The sequence below is a fragment of the Mirounga angustirostris genome, unplaced genomic scaffold (assembly GCF_029215605.1).
Source record: "Mirounga angustirostris isolate CCGP_5_RB_7025 unplaced genomic scaffold, mMirAng1.0.hap1 SCAF_5, whole genome shotgun sequence".
NCBI lineage: Eukaryota > Metazoa > Chordata > Mammalia > Carnivora > Phocidae > Mirounga > Mirounga angustirostris.
This window is the reverse complement of record NW_026991713.1, coordinates 6,848,602-6,870,628: the sequence shown is the minus strand read 5'-3', so window position 1 is coordinate 6,870,628 and position 22,027 is coordinate 6,848,602. Positions and strand designations below refer to the sequence as shown.

At 50.3% G+C, this 22,027-nt stretch overlaps 1 protein-coding gene across 4 annotated transcripts in view; it reads right to left on the bottom strand.

The window, feature by feature from the left end:
• Window positions 1-295: 295 nt before the first annotated feature.
• Window positions 296-22,027, bottom strand: part of TCF20 (transcription factor 20) — a 112,071-nt gene continuing 90,339 nt past the window's right edge. For 2 of the 4 annotated variants that reach the window (XM_045872402.3, XM_064590533.1), the window contains exons 3-6: window positions 15,515-15,608; window positions 8,085-8,134; window positions 6,890-7,017; window positions 296-1,564 (exon numbers count right to left, since the gene is read on the bottom strand). In XM_045872402.3, the coding sequence (XP_045728358.1) occupies window positions 6,934-7,017; window positions 8,085-8,134; window positions 15,515-15,608 (228 nt within the window). In that variant the 3' untranslated portion in view covers window positions 296-1,564; window positions 6,890-6,933. Of the gene's footprint in view, window positions 1,565-6,889; window positions 7,018-8,084; window positions 8,135-15,514; window positions 15,609-15,690; window positions 15,986-22,027 lie in introns of those variants that run through there. The other 2 variants (XM_064590532.1, XR_010411299.1) reach the window with 2 other exon arrangements.

Sequence of the window (22,027 nt, the reverse complement as noted above, 5' to 3'; positions counted from 1 at the left end):
TTGATTGGAAATATGTCCTCATACCAACTTAAGTAAATCTGACCGTCCCCACACACTGGCTGAGTTCCACCCACCAAGGAGGAGCCGCAGAGAGGAGCCCTTGGTTTTGCTTCATTCCAGGCCCTGCTGCGAGAGCCACCGGGTGGGGTGGGGGTGGGGGGACGGACGACGACACACTGGGGCTCAGCTGGACAGTCAGAGGGCGGCCTTCTCTGCAGTGCAGCAAAACCACCTTTGGGGGCTGAAATGGGAGGAGGAAGAGACGCGTTTGCTTTATATTAAACAAAAAAGGAAACAAGGTTAAAATGAAGTTTATTATTTTTTGATTTTTTTTTTTTTTGTTTTTTAAATAAAACTGTTTGTGAAACAGCTATTTTATCCCCACGGCAGAGTGACCCCTGAAAGATGCACTAACCCCTTCTTAAGGCCTTAACAAGATTTTTTTTTGTACTTTTTTCTTCTTTTTTTAAAACTCAGATATTTAAAAATTATACAATTTACAAAACAAAACAAAACAATACAACATAAAGAATCATGTAGGGTGGGGCTGCTCACCTGACAGGCCCCCTTTTCCTTTATAAAAATGAAAGCAAAAAAAAAAAAGGGTTAACTGGGTGTTCCTGGTCAGCGTAACCCACACTGATCACACTCGACACAGTCCCTCCCCCCAGTGTCAATTCCTACAGCTTAGATTTCCTGTCCTGTCCTTCCGTCCTGGGGGGGGGCAGGACTCAGCTGCCAGGAATGCGCGCCCAGAGGCGGGCCACCCCCTGACCCTGCCTGCCGTGCTCACTTAGTGGGGCACTCAAGGTTCTCACTGGCCACAGTGATCCAGGACAGAGCTGTGACCTTGGGACATCTGCCAATTTCACCCCCCAAAAAGATAAAAATTTTAAAAATAATAAATAAATAGTGTTTCTGGAGATGAAAAAAATTTATTTTTGTGTTTAAACATCATTCCCCCACTCTTGAAAACACGGACCGTCCCCACATCCCCCGCCCCGCACCCCTCCCCCGCAACTTTCCCACTTTGACAAATTAATGACAAAGGATGGTTCTGGTGTGGTTTGTCTGCTCTTTCAACCCTGGGTCTGCAGCTCTCTGAACTGGTGTGAGGCAGGCTAAAGATCAAAACCACATCCCGTCCTTTATGAGACCAGCTTGTTCAATTTCACACTTAAATTTCACTGTTATTGGAACAAATTTGGAGTTAACTAGAGAATTTTAAAATAGAATCAAAAGGGATAGCGCACCTTTCATTTAAACAAAGTCTTTCCAGACTAAAAATAGATTTATATATATATATTTTTATCCCACCCTTTTCACCCCCCCTTCCCATCATCCCACCCCTCCCCCCTCCCCCCACATTGTCACTATGGAGATTGTGTCCATGGAAACAGCCATTCCAACTTCTTGGGTCTTTCTTTCCTGTGGTGTCACGGTTTGGGTGTGATGTAAGGACTTGGGAAGGTGCTGGTGGGGCGGGCGGGGCAGGGCGGGGCCGCACAGCAGGACGGTTCCTTCCACCGCGAGTGTCCACCACCTCTCATCTCCACAGTCTCACCTGGAAGACAGAACCGACACTGGGTGCTGGGAACCTCCGCGCGGCCCAGGAGCTGACAGCCCCCGCTCCGGGGGTCCAGCAGCTGCAGACCCCCCGCAAGTGTGCTGACGTGGCGGGAGACCCCCAAGGCCAGGGGTGGAGCCACCATGTGACCCAGACCATGTGGCGCTTGGCTGGGACCACGGTGAAGGGCGGCAGCGACGTGGCCAGCTGCGCTGCGAATGGACTCTGTGCCCCTCGCGGCGCGGCGGCCTCCCCAGTGCGTGGAAGGAACGGAGACCAGGAAAGAGCTCTCCGACACCCTGGAGGGGGCGCCCCAGCTCAGGACCCCACCACCAGCGGCCTCCGGTGGAGCTGGGCACTTCGGTGGCAGGGAGCGGTGCTCACAGAGGTGGCTGAGCACGCAGACCTGCGGAAGCAGTGCTCAGGACCCCGTCACAGCGCTGGCAGGGACAGAGCGCACTCCTCACACTCAACAAAGAACGCTCTTCAGCCAGCTCTGTCGGGGAGGGCAGGGCCCCCCTCTGAGGCTCCCCAGGCGTCCCCTGCACTGGCTCCTCTTCCAGCCCGGGCTCCGGGCTCAGGGAGACGATCCTGATGAACACGTGGGGCGGTGGGCTTGTGCCACGGTCTCCTCCGAGTACTTCATGGGTCATTATGTATGCAGAGGTCTCAGAGAGAGACAGCGGTTTCTTCCAAGGATCAGTGCAGAACAATCAGAGCAGAAGCCGGGAGTGGTGGCCTCCCCCCACCTTCTTCCTGCCAGTCCGAGCGCTCCCTTCTTCCCCAGACCCCCTCTGCTGCCCTCCTCCAACAAATAACCCTCGGGAAAGCCCAGGCGGCACCATCCCTCTTCTGTTCTCATGCTACTAATAGGCAAAATCGTTCAGAAGGCTGGTCTGTGTGCAGGAGCTAAGAATCTTCTATTTAAAAGCACCCATATATATACATATATATATATTATATATATAATATATATATACCTGCCTTCACCAAAAAGAGACGTGTAACTGCTTGGCAGAAAACATGGCAGGAAGACCTTCTGCAGAGACAGCAGGACAATGTCCCCCTGCTCAGGATGTCCATGGTGACAGCGTGGCTTCCCTGTTCTGAAGGTGGCTCTGGGCCCCAGAAGTCGCCCTAGCCCTCCCGGCCCATGCTCCAGTCTGCCTCCAGCCCAGGGAGACTCGCCAGTCCCGCCCTCTGGTTTTCCTGAGGTTAAGGCCGCTTGCCAGGAGAGGGGAGAGAAGCAGCCTCCCGATACCACCCCAGGAACCAAAGGCCTTTGGTACATGTGATGACAAGGGCAGAGCTAATGTGATGCCTCAAGCAACAACCAGAGGGGCCAAGTCTGGCTGGGGATGTGGGAACGTGCGCGCAGAGGACAGATGTCCAGGCACACCTTGTAAGGCTCTGCTTGCGGAGGGAGACAGGGTAGGGTTTGCCCTCCCCAGGGCCTGGCAGTGTCGGGCCTGTACCCCTAGCCTGCTAACTGCTCAGAAGGAAAGGCCCCACCCCAGCCCCCAACCTCAGAGTGAAGCATGCTCGGCACCCCAGGCCTGCCCGGCTGGGGGCGCTCTGTGGGCTGCCAACCTGGGGCCCCGGGTGCGCCTGGTAGTCTGGGCAGCTATGGCCTTGACAGCAGCCCCCCCACTGTGGCTCTGTCTTCCAGTCTTCCTAACGGGACCTTTCCCCAGGGTCTGACCTCACACACCTTGAAGGTCAGGGGACCCGAACTTCTCAGAGTCACTTCTCAAGAACTGTTCCTTCAACAGGGAGCTTGGGCAGAAAATCCGTGTGCCAGGCGCTATGCTAGGATTTCACAGAAGCTACCGCATGATGACACCAAGGCCTGACCTCCCATCTCAAGAGAGGACAAAGCTGAAGCGGAGGGACCCAAAGCCACAGGGCTGCTGAGGGGTGGGACTGGGGCTCCCGTCCAGCAAAGCCCTCTGCCTGGGCCCCCCGGGACTCTGCCTTCGAGCCTCAGTCACAGTGTGGTCTTGTCTGCATGGGATGCTGCTGAGACGGCGTGCTCCCCAGCAGGGAGCCAGGGGCCGACGCAGGGCCAGCCGCAGCCAGTGAGAGCACAGCGAGCAGGCAGCCACTCTGTGCCGGGGGTTTTCAATACTCTCTTGGAAAGGCATCTTGATGTCCGGCTGCCGGTGAGCAGGGTTTCACCTGGGGCCACAGCCTTCCAGGACTCCCTCTACTCGTCACGCTCCCCACCTTCCTTCCCCTTCAGCGGCCCCTCCAGGGCCCGAACTAGCGGGACCTTCTCCGGCCTTCTCCCAGAGCAGCAAGAGTCCACCACCTCTGCCTGCCCTGCCCGGCCAGTTCCCACCTGTCGGTGGGGGCTGCGTGGTGGGGCCCTCATCTGTACCTATCCAGGCTCCGGCAGGGTGGTGAGCGCGTTCCTTTCTGGGGTGCATGCCCTCTATAGCAGCCTCTGCCGGCCCCGCCGTGCGCACGCTCCAGCCTAGAGCACAGCGGCCGGGGCCAGACCTGGTTCCTGTCCTCACTGAGTGCACAGTCTCGTGGAGAAGCACATAAGCAAACAAACGAATGATTCCAAATTGGCACAGGAAAGCTGCAGCGTGGGAAGGAGGCAGACAGGGACTCAGAAGGGAAGGCCTCATGAGGAAGGGACACTGAAGCCAAGACCCAGAGAGGAGAGGGAGCCTGTCACAAAAGATGGGAGGCAGAGCACCCAGGCCCAGGGAAGGGCAAGTGCCAAAGCCTACAGGGAGGAAGTCCGGCCTCTGAGGAGCTCGCCAGACACGTCCACAGGCCTTTGTGGAGGCGTGGTTAGGAGTCAGCACAGGGAGGAGGCGGGCACCCACGGGCCTGCCACCCTGCTCAGACACGGGGAGGAAGCAGCCTGCCGGATGGATGGCTGCCCAAGGACTTTTCCTCTCTGGCACTGCTGGCCTGCTGTGGGACAAGTGCAGACACCTCAGATACTGGGGGGACGCTGGGGGGATTAAATCTCCCATCTCCCAGCCCCCAGTTTTCTGCCAGACAGGGCGGTAGCAGGGTCCAGCCTTGACCCCTCCAGCTCCTGCAGTGCCCGGCGGGCCAGCAGGCCGTGAGAACCAGCGCCCCAGGACTTGCACAAGCTTCGCCCCACGCCAGGCCGCGCGGACACCTCAGAGACATCTCTTAACTGAATCCTCACAAGGTCGGCCATTGTTATTCCTCTCTTTACAGAAGAAACAGAAGCAGAAACAGTAAGTGGACTGCCCCTGGTTACACTGCACTTTTGTGTGAGAAAATGGGGCACCAAGAAGCAGGATTCATGTACTCATGCCCCCTCCCTGCCATGTCAGGATCCCCAGGGACAGTAGCTCTCTGTCCCGAGAACAGCCCCCGAGATGGAATGTTCTCCATCCCAATCACTGGGGTTTCCATACAATCTGCAGACGGCCACCGCCCTCAATGTGACAGCTGAACTGAGCAACCAGGACAAGGGTCCCGCCCTGTGGGGACAGCGTACGCAGAAAATCATTTCAGGCGGACATGGCTGGAGGCAGTATGCCCATCCCTTCCCTCTAAGAGGTGAACAGTCTGACCTCAACAGACTGGAAACCACCCTACACTGATGCGTCAGCCGCTTCCCCACTCCGCGCGCGTCTTCCGTCCACACAGACAGCACACGCCAACCGTGGCTGAGGTCGGAATGTCGCAGCTCACTGCTCCACGTGCGAGCCGAGGGCAGTCCTCCAGCAGCGCCCACGGCTGGGAGCAGTGGAAGGACATGATGAACAAGATGAAAATTCCCCAACACACGCTGGAGTTCCAGGACAAAAACAAAAGGCACCGGACAACAAATGGTTCTTTCCCTAACGGGGCCGTCCAGGACACTGCCAGGAATGTTCCTCGTGGCCCCTAGAGCGCGCGGCTCTACCCATCGGCCAGGCAGAGGAACTGCCAGGAAGAAGGCAGAGCCCAGGCACAGAACAAAGGCCAAGAGACACAGGCTGGAAAACCATCCAGACTGCGGTCTTGCACCGAGGGCTGCTCAGGGGCAAAGGAGTGCAGGAGCCGGTGGGCCCCGCTCTGTTCCAGAGATCCAGTGGCGGCTGCCGCCGCCGCCAGTTCGCTCACTTGACTCCTGTGACCGGAGCACCTGTGGCTCCACTCTGAGCCCCTCTCCCTGGAAGAGGCAGAGAGAAAAGGAAGGCACGACTGCGGAGGCCTCACTCGACAGCCCCCTCGAGAGAGCACGGCAGGCCTCTACAGCCCCAGGGCCGCACACAGCAGAGCAGAGGGGGCTTCTCTGGAATTCGGTACCAGGACCCACCTAAGAAACGCAGGACTCTCAAAGGAGGAAAACTGCCACTGTCTGAGATGAATTCTAGTTTTTCCCCAAACTACTGTTAGGTATTCCCGAGAAAGGCGGAACCTGCCGGCCGTCCCGGGGCGGGGGAACAGGCCACAGACTCTGGCGCACCTGTGTGTGGCCTTCAGGCACCCGGCATCAACACGGAAGCCCCCCATTTGAAGAGAACTAATCCCCTCATGAACATTTCTGAGACAACTGGCCCCCCTCTCCATCTTGTAGGAGCAAGTACCTCAAGTTACATTTTGGCTTTTTTTCCCCTTCTCTTTACGGTCTATTTTCCTCAGCCCTTGTGACTCCATGGAGGGGCGGCAGGGGGTGAGAAAGCGGGGAGCAGGGGAGGCCCACCGCCTCTGGGGACGTTAGTCCACTAATCCCGTTTCCACAGATGCGCGGCGCCGCCGCTGCCCTGACCACGAGCCCAGACACACAAAAGCACAACTCAATCTCTTGAGGTTTTTAAGAGTAAAATTAAATCGGATGCTAAAGTCCCTTAAATCTTTGAGGGGATTTTCCTTCCCTCTGTACTTCTGTGCAAAGGAACACTTCACAGTACTTGGGGGAAAAGATTTCAAAGAACAAAACTGGGGAATTTTTTGTTTTTCAAAGGAAACGCCACCGTAAGCTTTACAGATAGGGAGTAAGTTAAAAAGGACGGCCCCCTGGCTGCAAGCATCTCTGAGCCAGGGACGGGGTGGGCTGCTGGCCGGGTCTGTCCCGAAGCCTTCGGGAGCACCACACACAAGGCCTGCCTTCAGCTCAGTCGCCGTGAACTCCGAGAGGCCACGGGACAGTGTTAAAGCCTCCAGCACCTCTCCACGGACATTCGGGGAGCTGAACGACAGTCGGAGAAACGATTTATCCACCCGGTGTCGGCAGTCCACGCGCTTAAAGGCCAGCGGCGCAGCTGGCCTGGGGCGAGCAGGAGGGCAGAGGCCCCGACACCCACCGGGACTCTGGCAGGGGTGCCGGCCCCGACTCACCTGTGCTTGCTGTACTTTCCATTCCCACGAGCACACTGCCCCCCTCACCCCCGCTCCGACTGCTCTGTGCTGAGGCTGCCTTTCGCTGTCTTGTTCTGCAAGGGGGGGAGGGGGAATGGGAGGGGAGGCTGAGCCGGCAAAGCCAAGGAGACAAGACAGGAGGGACCGAAGAACAGTGTGGGGGTCGGGAGGGCAGAAGCGAGGAGAGGAATGGCACATGGAAAAGGAAAGAAAAAGCAGAGAGTCAGTATTGAATGACAAACAGGAGATATTCAGACAGGGCTTTCTGAGGCAAAATGTGACCATTAAAAAAGAGAAGTTTTAAAAATAAAAACACGTAAATTAACTAAAAGAGAATACTATAAGATCCTGTGGTCCATCTCTGAAAATAATTTTTAAAGAAAAGCATAAGCAAGCATCTTTCAGTAGCGTTTTGAGGGCAGACCTGTCAGGAGGACCTCTTTCGGGTTCATTTCAGCCCTAGTCGGAGACCGCGCCTGCGAGCGTCGTGACCACCAGGTGTCAGTGTGACCTCAGCCAGAGGAGCGCGCGGCCACCGCGGGAAACGCCAGGTGGCGCCCGATCGGCTGGGCGGCCCGTCCTCCCCTGGGCTTCCTTCTCCGCGCCCTCCATGCCCCCAACACACCCGCTAGCTCAGCAACAGCCCAGGCGCCCCTTATCTTCCATCCTTCCCTAAAAAGGGCCACACCAAGAGACCGCCTCTTGAATTATTCGGGAAATGAGGCGGCGGCGGCGGCGGGCCACCAACTGCACCACCAGTCGCTTCTGCCGAGGTAAAAAGACAGGAGTTTCCCCCCAAAGCCCTGGAGTCAGTTCTGATTTCTTTTAGTCTGGGAAAGTGCCTCTGCTATGTATCAAGGCCTACAACCAATCTTACCTCGCGCCACCTGGGAACTGGGGTTCCACTAAACTAAAATGGGAATCAGTAGTTTTATTAAGTTTGATCTTTGAATTTCTCTTAACGATCAAATACGTTCCGCTCCCCCCCGCCGCGTTTCTCCCAGCCTCCCACAGCACATGGGGGGGCCAGCCTGGGGCACAGGTCCCCCCCCCAGCACCGGGCCTCCCCACCCTCCCGGGGCCAGGAGCAGGTGCAGCCTCCAATGTCGGGTCTGCAGATTGGGAGGAACACCCCCTTCCCCCAGCCCCTCTGGGGGCACACGCTCTGACTCACCTTGTGCTTGGGGCACCTCACCGAGAAGTTCTCCTCATGTAGCAAACAATCTACAAGACAGAAAGGGACAGTCAGACCGAGCCAGCGGGTGGTACAGCCCAGGGTAAGTGGGGGCACACTAGCCAGGACTGACAGTGCCAGACACGGAGATAAGTGGTCCCCACACTGTGATTTCTGAAACATTAGAGACACCCCCAAATAAACTATGGGACCGCAACATGGTGGAGTATCAGCCACTTAAAATTTTAATGTTTCAAAACAGTTAATGGTACGGGGACACACTCATGACACAAAATGGCTTGAAAAACCAGGATACGTAAATATAGAGGTGCAATCCTAATTTTATCAAAATGTGTCATATGCCTTAAAAACAAGACAAAGGAAACTTACCAAAATGTAACAGTGGTTCTCTTTGGGTAGCAAGACTATAGGTGATTTTATTTTTTTAATGTATTTCCACAATTACATTATTTTCATAATCAGAAACAATCTCCAATAAACGTTATTTTTAAAATCCCTCATTCTAGGCTAAGCCCATTCCAACAGGCCCAAGCCAAACCTTCCTCGTGAAGACACCGCCAATCGGGAGGTACCCTTCTCCCCTGTCCAGAGCCCTGCTATCACCTTTGCCGCACAACCCACGGAGACACAGGAGAAGTTCCCGACACGAGCCACATAATCCACACTAAATGCTTCAGGGGAAAGTGAAATCCCACGAGGGGGTTACTAATCCTTGGAGGAAAATGATTCATTCCAACTTTTAACATGCTGACAGCATCCTCGCTGACAGCAAGGACACGCATTTGCCTCCAGGTGAGTTGAGCTCCGAGGCACAAGGGTAGTGTGTGGAGCAGGGCGAGGAAATCTAATTAATGAATTCACTCTGCACACCACAGCTCCCGGAGACCAACAGCCAGGTCACTGGTGCAAGATGCGGTGGCAGAATGTTAATAAATATTGATCACACATTCTCAGAGAGCTCCCGGGCACCGTGGCAGGAAGCAGCCATGGTACTTAGCCTTGTTAAATGTATGATTTAACTCAAGTTTAAACTGAGGTCCAGATTAGCAGCCTGTGTACCCACAGATTTCACATGAAATAATAATACGCAAGGGAACACACAAACGAAAACTTCTAAGGTCCTTTGTATCTTAAACAAACAGAAAAAGACTCTTTCATAATTGGGCTGGGCCTGTCCCATCACTGCCTCCCTCTGGAGCCCCTGAATACCCAGGAGTGGGCAGGCAGCCCCTCTGCTCCCAGAGCCAGCCTCCGGGCACAGCTCAGCAAGTCCGGCTAACCTCCGAGCCCTCCCCCTGCAAGCAAATAGCATGGCAGTAAATGAAATGTGTTAATTTAAAGCCCACAAATACATGGCGTGACCAAGGCCCCTGCTGCTCCAATCTGCCAGAGAGCTTAGGAACAGGAGGAGACAGACAACTGGGGCTCAGGGGAAGCACTTTCTCCTTACCTGGGCTTGGGCCAGAGAAACAGCATAGCCCCCGTGGGGCTCGGCCACCTTTATGCCACAGGAGTTTAGAGAAATGAGGAAGGGGGACCATATTAGCTGGAAAAGGTGCCATCAGAAAGGCAGCGGCGGCTCACTCCCCCTCCCAGCCATGGAGGAGTCACCAGCTGTGACAGACCATTAGTAAAACATGTCTGAAGTTAGGAAACATGCCCTCTAAGTTAAAAAGCAGAAAAGAAATAAGACAATGTAAGTACACACTGAAGGCAACTGGAGCTAATGTCAGGTACTTCTGGAAACGGGAGTCTCCTACACAAATCTGCCAGAGACCACGTCCACCTTTGGCAATGCCTCCCATGCAGGAAGACTGCAGACAAATGCTCTCATCTGTCCTTGTAGTGTGCACAGGCCATCAGGAACCGCAATCCACGCTCCTGGCAGGGACGAGAACCACGGCCAGAGAGCTTAGCCACCCCCAAGGGCCCAGGGAGCCTCTTCTTGGCTGCCTTGACCCAGCCCCTGCTGCGAGGAGAGCAAAGAGCCAGGTGAGAGGTTCGGTGGGGCCCCTGCTGGGGTGTCTCAACAGGCGCCCGCCCTAAATGGCCAGCCAGCCTCTCAATTTGTTTTCCTTAAGCCCCTGGCAATTTCCCACACTGGCCAGAGGGCCTGGTCAGCACTTCCACACAGTGAAGTCAAAGTAAATGGCGTGCCGGATCATCACACACGCTGGAAAAGACTCACAAGGTTGTCCAGTCAACAAGATGGCTTCCAGACACAAACACGACGCCCCAGAAGAGGATCCGCTTTCACTTCTCTCTACACTTAGTTTAAATGCAGAGTGGACTTTACTGAGCTCCTCACAACAAGCTACTTGGAGCTACCTGCACCCACGTGCGGCCACATCCACCCCGGCCGAAGACTCTAAACCTGAAGAGGGGGAAAAGGAGAGGGGAGGGCTGCTGTCATTCGGATCTGGCAGCCCCCCGACGTCATCTCCAGCTTGGCCGCAATCTCCCTCAGAGCTACAGCTGGTGCTCAGATTGGCCCAATCAGCCTGGGACTCAGGGAGCTGCCAGCCTCACCCGCCTTGCTGAGGGGCTCCTGGGCCCGAGGACGGGACTGTCGGGGCAGGGCAAGCCCTGGCACTGGTTCTGGGGTGCAGAGCAGGGTCTCTCCGGGGAAGGGCCAGACACCAGTCCTTTCATAACCACCGGGGGCCTGAGCCCACTGCGTCAAGACCAGAGTCTGCTGCAGGGCTGGCTGCAGACAGCGCGTCCCAGCTGGGCCTCCTCCTGCGGGGTAAGAGGAAAACCCCCTCCGGCCTTTATGCACAGTAGCTGCTAATGTGCTAATGCAGCTCTTTTCTCCTTTGGTCTTAGTGGTTGCAGCTCATTGCAGTGAGACATTACTTTCTTTAAACCAGTGCTCATGTTCTTGTTACTGCAGCCCCTGGAGCCTCAGCCTGCACCTGTGACCCAACAAGCAGCTCAGGACCGCTAACCATGACGTCACAGGTGCAGGACCAACAACAGGTGGGGGGAAGCTGCAGCAGCCACAGACCCTCCGCAAAAAAAGATTCTGTTTCAGTGGAGACGTCCCCAGCAATCAAAGCTCTCCCGAAGACATGAACAGCTCTGTGAGGTTTGGGTGGTTAACAGGAAAGCAAAGATGAAAGTGTTAATCTGTTCTTTACTCATGCAGAGATGAGGAACTCTCCAACTCAGGGACTCATTTATTCATTTTTTAAGGAAGTCAATCAATGAACGCCTTTCCTGGACACAAAGATCCATCACATAGAGAACGGAATTCCCGAGCAGACCCTGTGGGATAAACATAAGCATCCATCCCCACAGAGCAGTACAGGCTGCTGGGTCACTGACTCAGGTCATCAAAAGATAGACACGGTCACCTTGTGATGCTGCTTCTTTGGTCCTAGATCTCTATATGGAGCAGCAGAGCATGTGGCAGCTGGAAAAGCAAAGCCCGGGGGTCAAGGCCGCACCTGGGCCACCCCGACCCAGGCAGCCTCCCTCTCACTGGATATGTAGCCACCAACTTCTGCCGAATACATGTTACCAACTTCTCTGGGCCGGCCACACAAGACAGGCTCAAACAGACAGTGACCAAAATCATTTACTTCCTAACCCTCAGCTGGTAAAGCAACCCCAGCTTCGCCGCAGGGCAGATGACTGAGCAAGCCTCCTCTGGAGAGGAGGACGAGCCCTGTGCACTTCCCAGAGAACCCCAACCCTACCACCTGAGCTTGACCAAGGCCAGGCTAAGCCGGTGCTTTCCAGCTGCTAGCCACGCATGGACACATAAATTTAAGTTTAAATACAATGAAGTCAAATAAAAATCCAGTCCCTCGTTCCCAACTAGCCACATTTTCAGCACTCAGTGGTACATAAGGCTTGTGGCTACTGTGCTGGAGAGTGCAGATCTAGAACATTCCCATCATGTCAGAAAGTCCTCCTGAGCAGCCCTGCTTAATCCCTCAAGAAACTGCCAGGAGCCTGGTCCCTAACTTGGCTGGTGCCCCAGCATGCAGACAGGGGGTACACTCATGCCGGGGGGGGCGGGGGGCGGGGTGTGTGCATGAGATGAGGTCACCTGCCTGCTGCTCACTGGATGTTTCTAAGCAAAGGAGACCACCTCTTACCAGGCCACTGACTGGGAGAACCAAGTCTTGCAATACAGTACTCCCCGCATAAAATTATAAGTAACTGCCATAAACTTAATACTTAAACATCTTCATTTAAAAATCATGAAGCTTAAACTAGAAAAAAGAATTTAGGGGCAATATCATGAAAATGAGAAACGGCAACGGCTGGCTCTTGAGAGAGAGAGAGGACTAAGAGGCTTTACTATGGAATGTGCCAGACTACGACTCAGGGTGAATTACAGCTCAGACTCAACACAGAAACATGTAAGGGAAGAAAGAGAACGGAAAGGGACAGACTAAAACCCAAACTCCCTGAACTGACATTTCAAGGCTCTCTTCTTACTCCCTCTGGTCAAACAGTGCCCTGGCCACTGGCCACCTTTCAGCAAGTGCAAACACACATTTTTATGAGAATCTAACTGTGGCATAATAAACATTATCTTTCTGTATCTTTCTGGTTCTTCAGCTGTGCCTCCTATGGAAACTTGAGGGAGGGAAAAGAGGATAAGAAGGACCTGCAAGGTAGGGGGCATGTAGCTCAAACAACTTCCGGGGAAGGAAGGGTGGTCCAGATGAGCTTGGACTCCTCCCCACACCGGTCAGATCCCACTCTGCTTCATGTCCCTGTGCCTGCTTCCACCACCTGGTCAGCCATGCCCTCCCCTCCTCCCTCTCAAGCACGCAGAGATAACCAGCACCCTGCCACTTGCCGCACCCTCGCTGATCTTCCCATTTTTCTCCCCCTCCATCCCGAATGAAAGCCCTATGAGGGCTGGTGAGGGGAAGGTCTTAGACATATGCTCAGAAAGTAACTGGTGAAACGTCCACTGAAAGGACAAGGGTCTAGATGAAGAGAGAGGACTTTCCCAGGCTAAAGTTCAGAGTCAAAATTTAAGGCTCCTGCATCACTCACTGGATGGAACTTCATGGACTAAAGTTCCCCCTTCTTTCAACAGTTATGACACTGCAAAACACTACTCTGATCATCTCAACAGACACGGAAAAAATGGTAAAATGCAAAATCCCTTGCTGAGTGATAAAAACACTCAACAAACTAGGAATACAAGGGAACTTCCTCAGCTGCGTCAAGAACATCTATGAAAACCCTACAGCTATCATCACACTTAATGGGTCAGAAACAAGGCAAGGATGTCAGCTCTTGCCACTCTTACCCCACATTCTGCTAGAAGTTCTAGCCAGGGCAATCAGGCAAGAGAAAGAAATAAAAGGCATCTGACTGGAAAGGAAGAAGTAAAACTACCCATCTGCAGATGACATATCTTGTACATAGAAATCCATTAAAAAAAACTATTAGAGCTAATCGATGAGCTGCGCAAAGTTGCAGGATACAAGATCAATATACAAAATCAATTGTGTTTCTATATGTTCACAACAAACAATCTGAAAATTAAATTAGGAAAACAACTGCATTTACAGTCACACTAAAAATAATAAAATACTTAGGAATAAATTTAACAAACAAGTGCAAAACTTATACTCTAGGGGCGCCTGGGTGGCTCAGTTGTTAAGCGTCTGCCTTCGGCTCAGGTCATGATCTCAGGGTCGGGATCAAGCTCACCATCGGGCTCCTTGCTCTGCGGGAAGCCTGCTTCTCCCTCTCCCACTCCCCCTGCTTATGTTCCCTCTCTCTCTGCGTCTCTCTCTGTCAAGTAAACAAATAAAATCTTTAAAACAACAACAACAACAACAATAAAAACGTATACTCTGAAAACTACAGAACACCATTGATAGAAACTGAAGAATGAGACAAATGCAGAGACACTGCCTGGCCATGGGTTGGAAGACACTATTGTTAAGATGGCAAAACTCCCCAGCTGTACCTGCAGATTCAGTGCAATCATTAGAGTTTTAATGGCTGTTTTTTTTTTTTTAAATAAAAATAAACCAGCTCATCTTAAAATTCGTATCAAGTAGCCAAGGACCCAGAATAGCCAAAACATTCTTGAAAAAAGGAATAATCAGAGGACTCATACTTCCCAATTTCAGAATCTACTACAAAGTTAATCAAGACAGTGTGGGACTGGAGAAAGTCCAGAAATAAGCCCATATAGCTATGGTCAACTGGTTTTCGACAAAGGTACCAAGATCATTCACCGAGGAAATCACAGTCTTTTCTACAAATGGCGCTAAGACAACTGGAATCCACACACAAAAGAGTGAACTGGACTCCTACTTCACGTCATATATAAAAATTAACTCAAAGTGGATCAAAGACCTGTGTAAGAGCTAAATTCTTAGGAGAAAACATAGGCATAAATCTTTGTGATTCTGGATTAGGCAACAGTTTCTTAGAAGAAAAAGGAACAAGCCACAAAAAGCAAAACGAACAAAAGAAAAAATGGACAAACTGAACTTCATGAAGATGTTAGACATCATTAGCCATCAGGGAAATGCTCAAAATCACAATGAGATGCCGCTTCCTACCCACTGGGATGGCTAGAATACAACAGGCAGATAACAACAAGGGTCAGTGAGGGTATGGAGAAACTGAAGCCCTCATATAGTGCTGGAAGGGTGTAAAAGGATTTAGCCACTTTGGAGAAGTCTGACCGTCCTTCCAAAGGCTAAATGTAGAGTTACCATATAATCCAGTAATTCCACTCCTAGGTTTAAATCCAAGAGAAGTGAAAACATTAAATCTACATGAAGACTTGTGAGTGTTCACTGCAGCATTATTCATAATAATCGAAAAGTGGAAAACAATCTAAATGCGCATCAACTGATGAACGACAAAATATGGCATATCCTAAAGATATGGTTTGGCAATAAAAATGAAGTACTGATACATGCTTTAACATGGATAAACCTGAAAAACACTACGCTAAGTGACAGACGTCAGTTATAAAGAGCACATATTGTATGAGTCCACTTATATAAAATGTCCAGAATAGGCAAATCCATCAAGATAGAAAGTAGATCAGTGGTTGCCAGGGGCTAGGGTGGGTGGAGGGGAGTGACCACTAAGGGGCAGGAATTTACGAGGTGATGAAAATGTCCTAAAATTGACTGTGATGATGGTTGCACAACTCTCTGAGTATACTAAAAACCCCTGAATTGTACACTTAAATAGTGAATCATGGGTGAATTATATGAATAAAACTGTTATTATGACCCTGTTGCACTCCTTTTTATTATCCTTTCTGCATTCTTTTAGAATTTACAAACAGAACAGGGTCAGAAGAGACAAAAAGAACAACAAAGAAAGGAAAGAAGGCAGAGAATCAAAGTGTCCGTCAAAGCCTTCAGATGCTCTGGACAAGGGCTGTGGTCCCATCTTACCTGCGTCAATGGCACACGGGTAGTGATATCGGAAGGAGCAGCCTTTGTTGTAACAGCCCAAGGTGGCACCTGCCTCCTGGCAGTGGGAACATTTCTGAAAAGAAAGAAGTTGAGCATGTCAGCATCCCAGATTCACCCCGCTCATCCAGGCCTTCCCTAAGCCCCATCTGTCATACCTCAGCTCATCTCTGTGGTTACAGGTCGGTGGTGGGAGGCTGGGCCGGTCAGTTGCTAACCGCCACTCACCGACTGCACCGTGGAAAGGATCCAGCAGTGACGTGTTAGGCCAGGCCTCATAAACGTCCACAAACAGATCAAACAGAACAAGGCAGTGGGGTGGGGTGGGGCACCCAGAGTTGTCCCTGGTGCTCCTGTTGTCCACCCGCCCACACACATGCTTGCCCGTCCTTTCCTCATTCCTCCCGCATCTTAAAATGTCAACTCTTGCCTGTTTATTTCTGCTGTGGAAGCCTGGGGTAGGAAGAGAGGGTAGGATAGTAGAGTTATATATAAACCTTTTAGAATTAAAAGTGGAATTTGGTTTCTAGTTCTTGTATTTGTAAGATTTTATTTTTATTCTACTTATCCCAAATGCCCAATACAAGTATATTTCTCTTTTCAAAAAAGATGGGTTCCTGTGTGCAAATGGTATTTTTATACACAAATCCTATTTTAAATGCACTAGGAAACCTGCCACAAATTTCTGGCTAAGTGAGACATTATTCTGTAATTGAGATGCTCCTCCTTATATGGGCAGGTTTTCTTAAAGTGGGGCACATCTCTATCATCCCTGTGATCACTCAATCCTGTCGGCATATGAAATGTGACCTAGCAACAATAATCATTATTTGTAAAATTCAACCAAACTGGCCCTACTGAGGAAAGATGCTGATTCTTCTGGTGGCCAAGGCACACCCGGATGAGGCTACCTGAATGATACAGACACTTACTGGTTCCTGATTCTAGGAAAAATAACATGAAAGTGTACCCTCAGCAGTTACACTTGTGGAGAATGCCTCCCCACGTGGGACAGGGTGGCACTCTCCTGGGGACAAAGTGACTAAAGGGTGCCCTTCTCCCCCTTTTCTCCTGCAAAGGCAGACCCCAGGTGGCAGCCTCTCAGGAGTCAGTGGTTACAGATCTGCAGTCAGGAATGCCAGTGGGAGTGAAGCTCACCTGGATGGTGCCACGGAATGGAAGGACACCCCAACACACAGAGGCAGGGCGCACAGGATGACAGGGAGCTGGATCGATCCAGTTTCCCTAGTGCCGAGGCTAAAACCACACCAGTACCAGCCACAGCACTGCCTCGGGGCTTCACCGTGCAACAGGTGTCTGCCCCAGACATATGCCCACTCATTCAGTCCCGTCACCTTCCCACTCCACAGGTGAGGTGCCTCAGGCACCAGAAGGGGAAGTACTTGCTGCAGTCAGAGCTGATCTGAACTGACCACCCCTGCAGCTGCCAAAGACAATGGGGCAGGAATGGGGCTGTAAGCCAGGTCCGTGGAGAGCTCTGCCTTCCTCTCAGAAGACCAACATCCTTCTGGGTGCTGAGGCTCAGCAAACGTTTACCTTGCCAAGAAACAAAAGATTACGTGGCCTGGAGTAAACCAAGGACCGCTGGCAGCATTCTGAGGAGCCCCAGGCCGTACCTACCTTGTCACTGCAGCAGAGCCCGTTCAGAACCAAGGTCTAGATGCTAACTGGAGGGGACGCCTGTGGCTGATCTGTCAGTAGCCTACCCTCCAGTTCCTGCTGGAGGCCCTTCTTACAAAGGAGCCCGGTAGGCGCCCACAGGGCTTGTGCTGCAAGCCCTCCGCGCCCCCGGGGTGGGGGGCCTACCTATCAATGGTGGCCATTTACGAAGGGGTGTAGCAAGCATTCCCGGCAGGAAAGTCCACAGGTTAAGGAGCTTCTGGGAAAGTTTCACCCCTCTTCAAAAGGGACGAGAGGCAGGAACGGGCTTGCTCACTCAGCCGGTTGGGGTGGGATGGTGAGATCTGTTGCAATCCCCTTATCACCATGAGCTCTGAAGACAAAGCCCAAGCTGTTGAGGACAGCAGAGTGACAGGACAGAGGGAACCTGGACCCTCTGTGACACTGCTGAGGACTGTATTAACCAGGTCCTGGACCACCCCATCTCCAGACTGTTAAGCGAGAGGACACTTAAAAAAAAAAAATCACTTCTTAATTTTGTAACTCACAGTCACAACTGATATACAAAGGGACCTAATATTTGAGGCACTGCAGTATAAGGTCAAGTGTGTAGGCTCTGGAACCTAAATAACTCCCTGGTAAATGCTCCCACTGTGTCCTATATGTGTTCTTGGCCAATTCCTAACTTTTGTTTCCTTAACCTGCAAACATGAACCTAACTAACAGTACTATCTACCTCACAGAGATGTTGTGAGGGTTAAACGTGTGAATCCAGGCTTAAGACAGTGTCTGGATCAAAAGCGCTCGGTAAATGTGACACAGACCACCTATGAAAAACAACCTGCAGAGCAGGGCCTTGTCATCACCTAAGTTCACAGACAGGAAAGAGAAACAACCAAGCTCAGATCTGAACAAGGTTCATTTCCTTCCTACCTCAACACATGCCTTTGTCCCCTGCAGGGCTTCTTAATGCTCCCTGCCCTGAACCAGCCCACAGGCCAAAGGTCCCATCTTTTGCATAAAGAAAGCAAACTCACCCCTCACCAAGAAATTACATCACAATAAAATAATGCTTGCTTCTTTCAGTTAAAAAGCACAATTAATTTACTACACTGCATCCAGAGGAGAAAGACCCTGTATGGTATACTCGGGTCTTAGAGAAAGGACATTAAAGAATTCAGTTCAGTGGTTCTCACAGTGCAATCCTTGGACCAGCAACACCAGCATCACCTTGGAACTCATTAGAAATGGAAATTTTGGGATTCTGGGAAGATGGGGGAGTAGGCAGTACCAGGAATCTGTCCCCCTCCTGGACAACAACTGCATTGGCATAATCTGTCTGATACAACTATTCTGGAACTCTGGAACCTGTTGTAGGTGTGCAACTTCCAGGGGAAGACTTGGGTGGTAAACGGCAGCTAATCTGGTCAATTTCAGCTCCTAGGAGCACAGTAGCAGCTACCCATCTCCCACTCCCAGCCAAGTGCCAGCAGCTGCGCACGCGCTCCTGGAGCAGCCTGCACACGGCTTGTGGGAGCCAGGGTGGGCAAAGAGAACCCTGTCCTCCAGGTATCGGAAGGGATCTCTGCTCTGACTGCTGATTATTGCTTCTGATCACAGAGGTGCAAACCCAGTGGGCAGCCACTGTTGTTGTACCTGCCCCCACTGCTGCAAGCCCCTCCCCCTCAAGCTTTGAAATGACTTCCGGGGAATTTAAAAGGCTGGCACCCTCTCCCCATCATTTTCTGCTTTTTTCTCTTTTGAGAGCTAGACATTAAAGAGTAGGATGTTAAAAAAACAACTACGTATATGGGTACAATAAGAAAGTGACCCATGTCCCCATCGTGGGGAAAGACTCAGAAAAGACCTGAGAAGACTTCAAGTTGACACCTCAAGCTGATCCTAGGCACAGAGACAGCATACAAGAGTAAAAACAAAAACAAAAAACACAACAACACAAAACCCAACCCCCCAAAAAGCAATGCTTGGGGAAGGGGGAGAATCTAATTTTCAGAGTTATCCTATTATTCATTCATTCATTCATTCATTCATTCATTCATTCATTTACATGAGAGAGAAAGAGAGAGCACGCACGCACCAGCAGGGGGAGGGAGAGAATCTCAAACAGACTTCACACTGAGCCTGACAGAGTACTTGATCTCAGGAGCCTGAGCTCATGACCTGAGCCAAAACCAAAAGTCAGACACTTAACTGAGCCATCCAGGCGCCCCAAGAGTTATCACATTATTAAATTCAAATTTCTAGTGTTTAACAAAGACTCACAAGGCATATGCAGGGACAGGAAAGCATGGCCTATTCAAAGGAAATAAAGAAATCAGCAGAAACCTTCCCTGAAAAAGACCTAACGGCAGGTACACTAGACAAAAACTTTAAAAGAACTGTCTTAAAAATGCTCAAAGAATTAAAGAGAGATGCAGATAGTCAAGAACACAAGGTGTGAACAAATAAAAATACCATTAAAGAAAAAAGAAAACCTAAAAAGATACCAAAAGAAATTCTTAAATAACTGAAATTTAAAAATTCATTAAAGGGATTCAAAGACAGACTGGATCAAGCTGGAGAAAGAATCAATGAAGACAGGGCAATGGAAATTATTGAGTCTGAGGAATAGGGGAAGAAAAAAAAAAAGCCAAAGAAAAGTGAACAGAGCCTAAGTGAAACCATTAAGTAGACCAACATATGCACTGGGGGAGTCCCAGAAGGAGAAGAGAGACGAAGGGGCAGAGACAATTTTGGAATGGCTGAAAACTTCCTAACTTTGATGAAAGACAAGAATATAAACATCCAAGAAGCTCAATGAACTCCAAGAAAGATGAATTCAGAGATTTGCAGTGAGACACATTACACCCAAATGTTCAAAAGCCAAAGAGAGAATGTTGGGAGAAGTGAATTGTCACAAGCAGTCCTCTCTATAAGATTATTTGCAGGTTTGGGCGCCTGGGTGGCTCAGTCGGTTAAGTGTCTGCCTTCGGCTCAGCTCATGAGCCCAAGGTTCTGGGATCGAGCCCCGCATCGGGCTCCCTGCTCAGCGGGGAGCCTGCTTGTCCCTCTGTCTGCTGCTCCCCCTGCTTGTGCTCTCTCTCGCTAACAAATAAATAAAATCTTAAAAAAAAAAAAAAAAAGATTATTTGCAGGTTTCTCATCAGAAACTTTGGGGACAGCAAACAGTGGGTTGACATATTCAAAGGGCTAAAAGAAAAAACTATGAACCAAGAATCCTATACCCGACAAAGCTGTGCTTTAAGAATGAAGGAGAAATTAAGACATTGCCAAACAAACCAAAGCTGAGGGAGTTCATGACCACTAGACTTCCTCTGCAAATATGCTCAAGGGAGTCTGCAGGTGAAGCTATACAGAGAAATAAAAATCTTAATAAAGGTAAACACATGGGCAGTTAGAAAAGCAAGTGCTATTGTAGCAATGGCTCATAAATGCTTTTTTTTTTTTTTTTTTTTTTTTTGAGAGAGAGAGAATGAGAGACAGAGAGCAGGAGAGGGAAGAGGGCAGAGGGAGAAGCAGGCTCCCCGCTGAGCAGGAAGCCCGATGCGGGGCTCGATCTCAGGACCCCGGGATCATGACCTGAGCCAAAGGCAGACGTTTAACGACTGAGCCACCCAGGCGCCCTGTGGCAAACAGCTCTCCTTAATGTTCCTGTAACTGTTTCTCTGAAAGCCATTTTGTATTCAAACATCAGTTTTCCATCAGGGAGACCTAACATCCCTCCCCCGGTGGGCACCCCCACCCCAGCCCGGCCCAAATACCCCATCCATCTCCCCCTCTCCCCCGGAGCTGATGGCGTTTACAAGGGGCTGGGTAGAGATGCTGACCTAGTTGCCATTTGGGTTTTATTTTTGAATTTAATACTACTGTTTTTATTTATTTATTTTTATTTTTAAAGATTTTATTTATTTGAGAAAGAGAATGAGATAGAGCATGAGAGGGGGGAGGGTCAGAGGGAGAAGCAGACTCTCTGCTGAGCAGGGAGCCCGATGCAGGACTCTATCCCGGGACTCCAGGATCATGACCTGAGCCGAAGGCAGTTGCTTAACCAACTGAGCCACCCAGGCGCCCCCATAAATGCATTTTTTGTTTTCTACATGATTTAAGACTAATACATTAAATTAAAAAGAACAATTATTAGTGTAAAAGCTAGTATTACTATAACTTTGGTTTGTGACTACAAATCTTGTTTTCTACATAATTTAAGAGAACACTACATTTAAAACGTTATTAGCTTAGGTTTTGGGGTACACAATGTATGAAGATGTAATTTTGTGACATCAACACCTGAAAGGTTGGAGCTGCAAAGGAGCAGAGTTTTTGTATGTTACTGAAATTAAGTTGGTATACATTCAAATTAAGGTGTTATAATGTTAAGATGTTACAGCCCCATGGTGACCATAAAGAAAATCACTATTAAATATATAGAAAAAGAAATGAGAAAGGAATTTAAACTTTTCCCTATAAAAAGTTAACTGAACACAGAAAAAGACAGTAATGCAGGAAATGAGGGATAGAAAACTTTAAAAGACATCTAGAAACAAAATAGCGAAATGACAGAAGGTGCCCATTATCATAATTACTTTAAATGTAAATGGATTAAACTCTCCAATCAAAAAACGGTGACTGGCAGAATGGATACAAACTTATGATTCAGCTATATGTTATGTACAAGAGATTTACATTAAACACAAATAGACAAAGTGAAAGGACAGAAAGAGATATTCCATGCAAATAGTAACCAGAAGAGAGGAGTGGCTATCCTCATACCAGAAAAAATAGACTTTATGGATAAAAAAAAACAGAAGGAAGGAAATAGAGGATTTTATACTA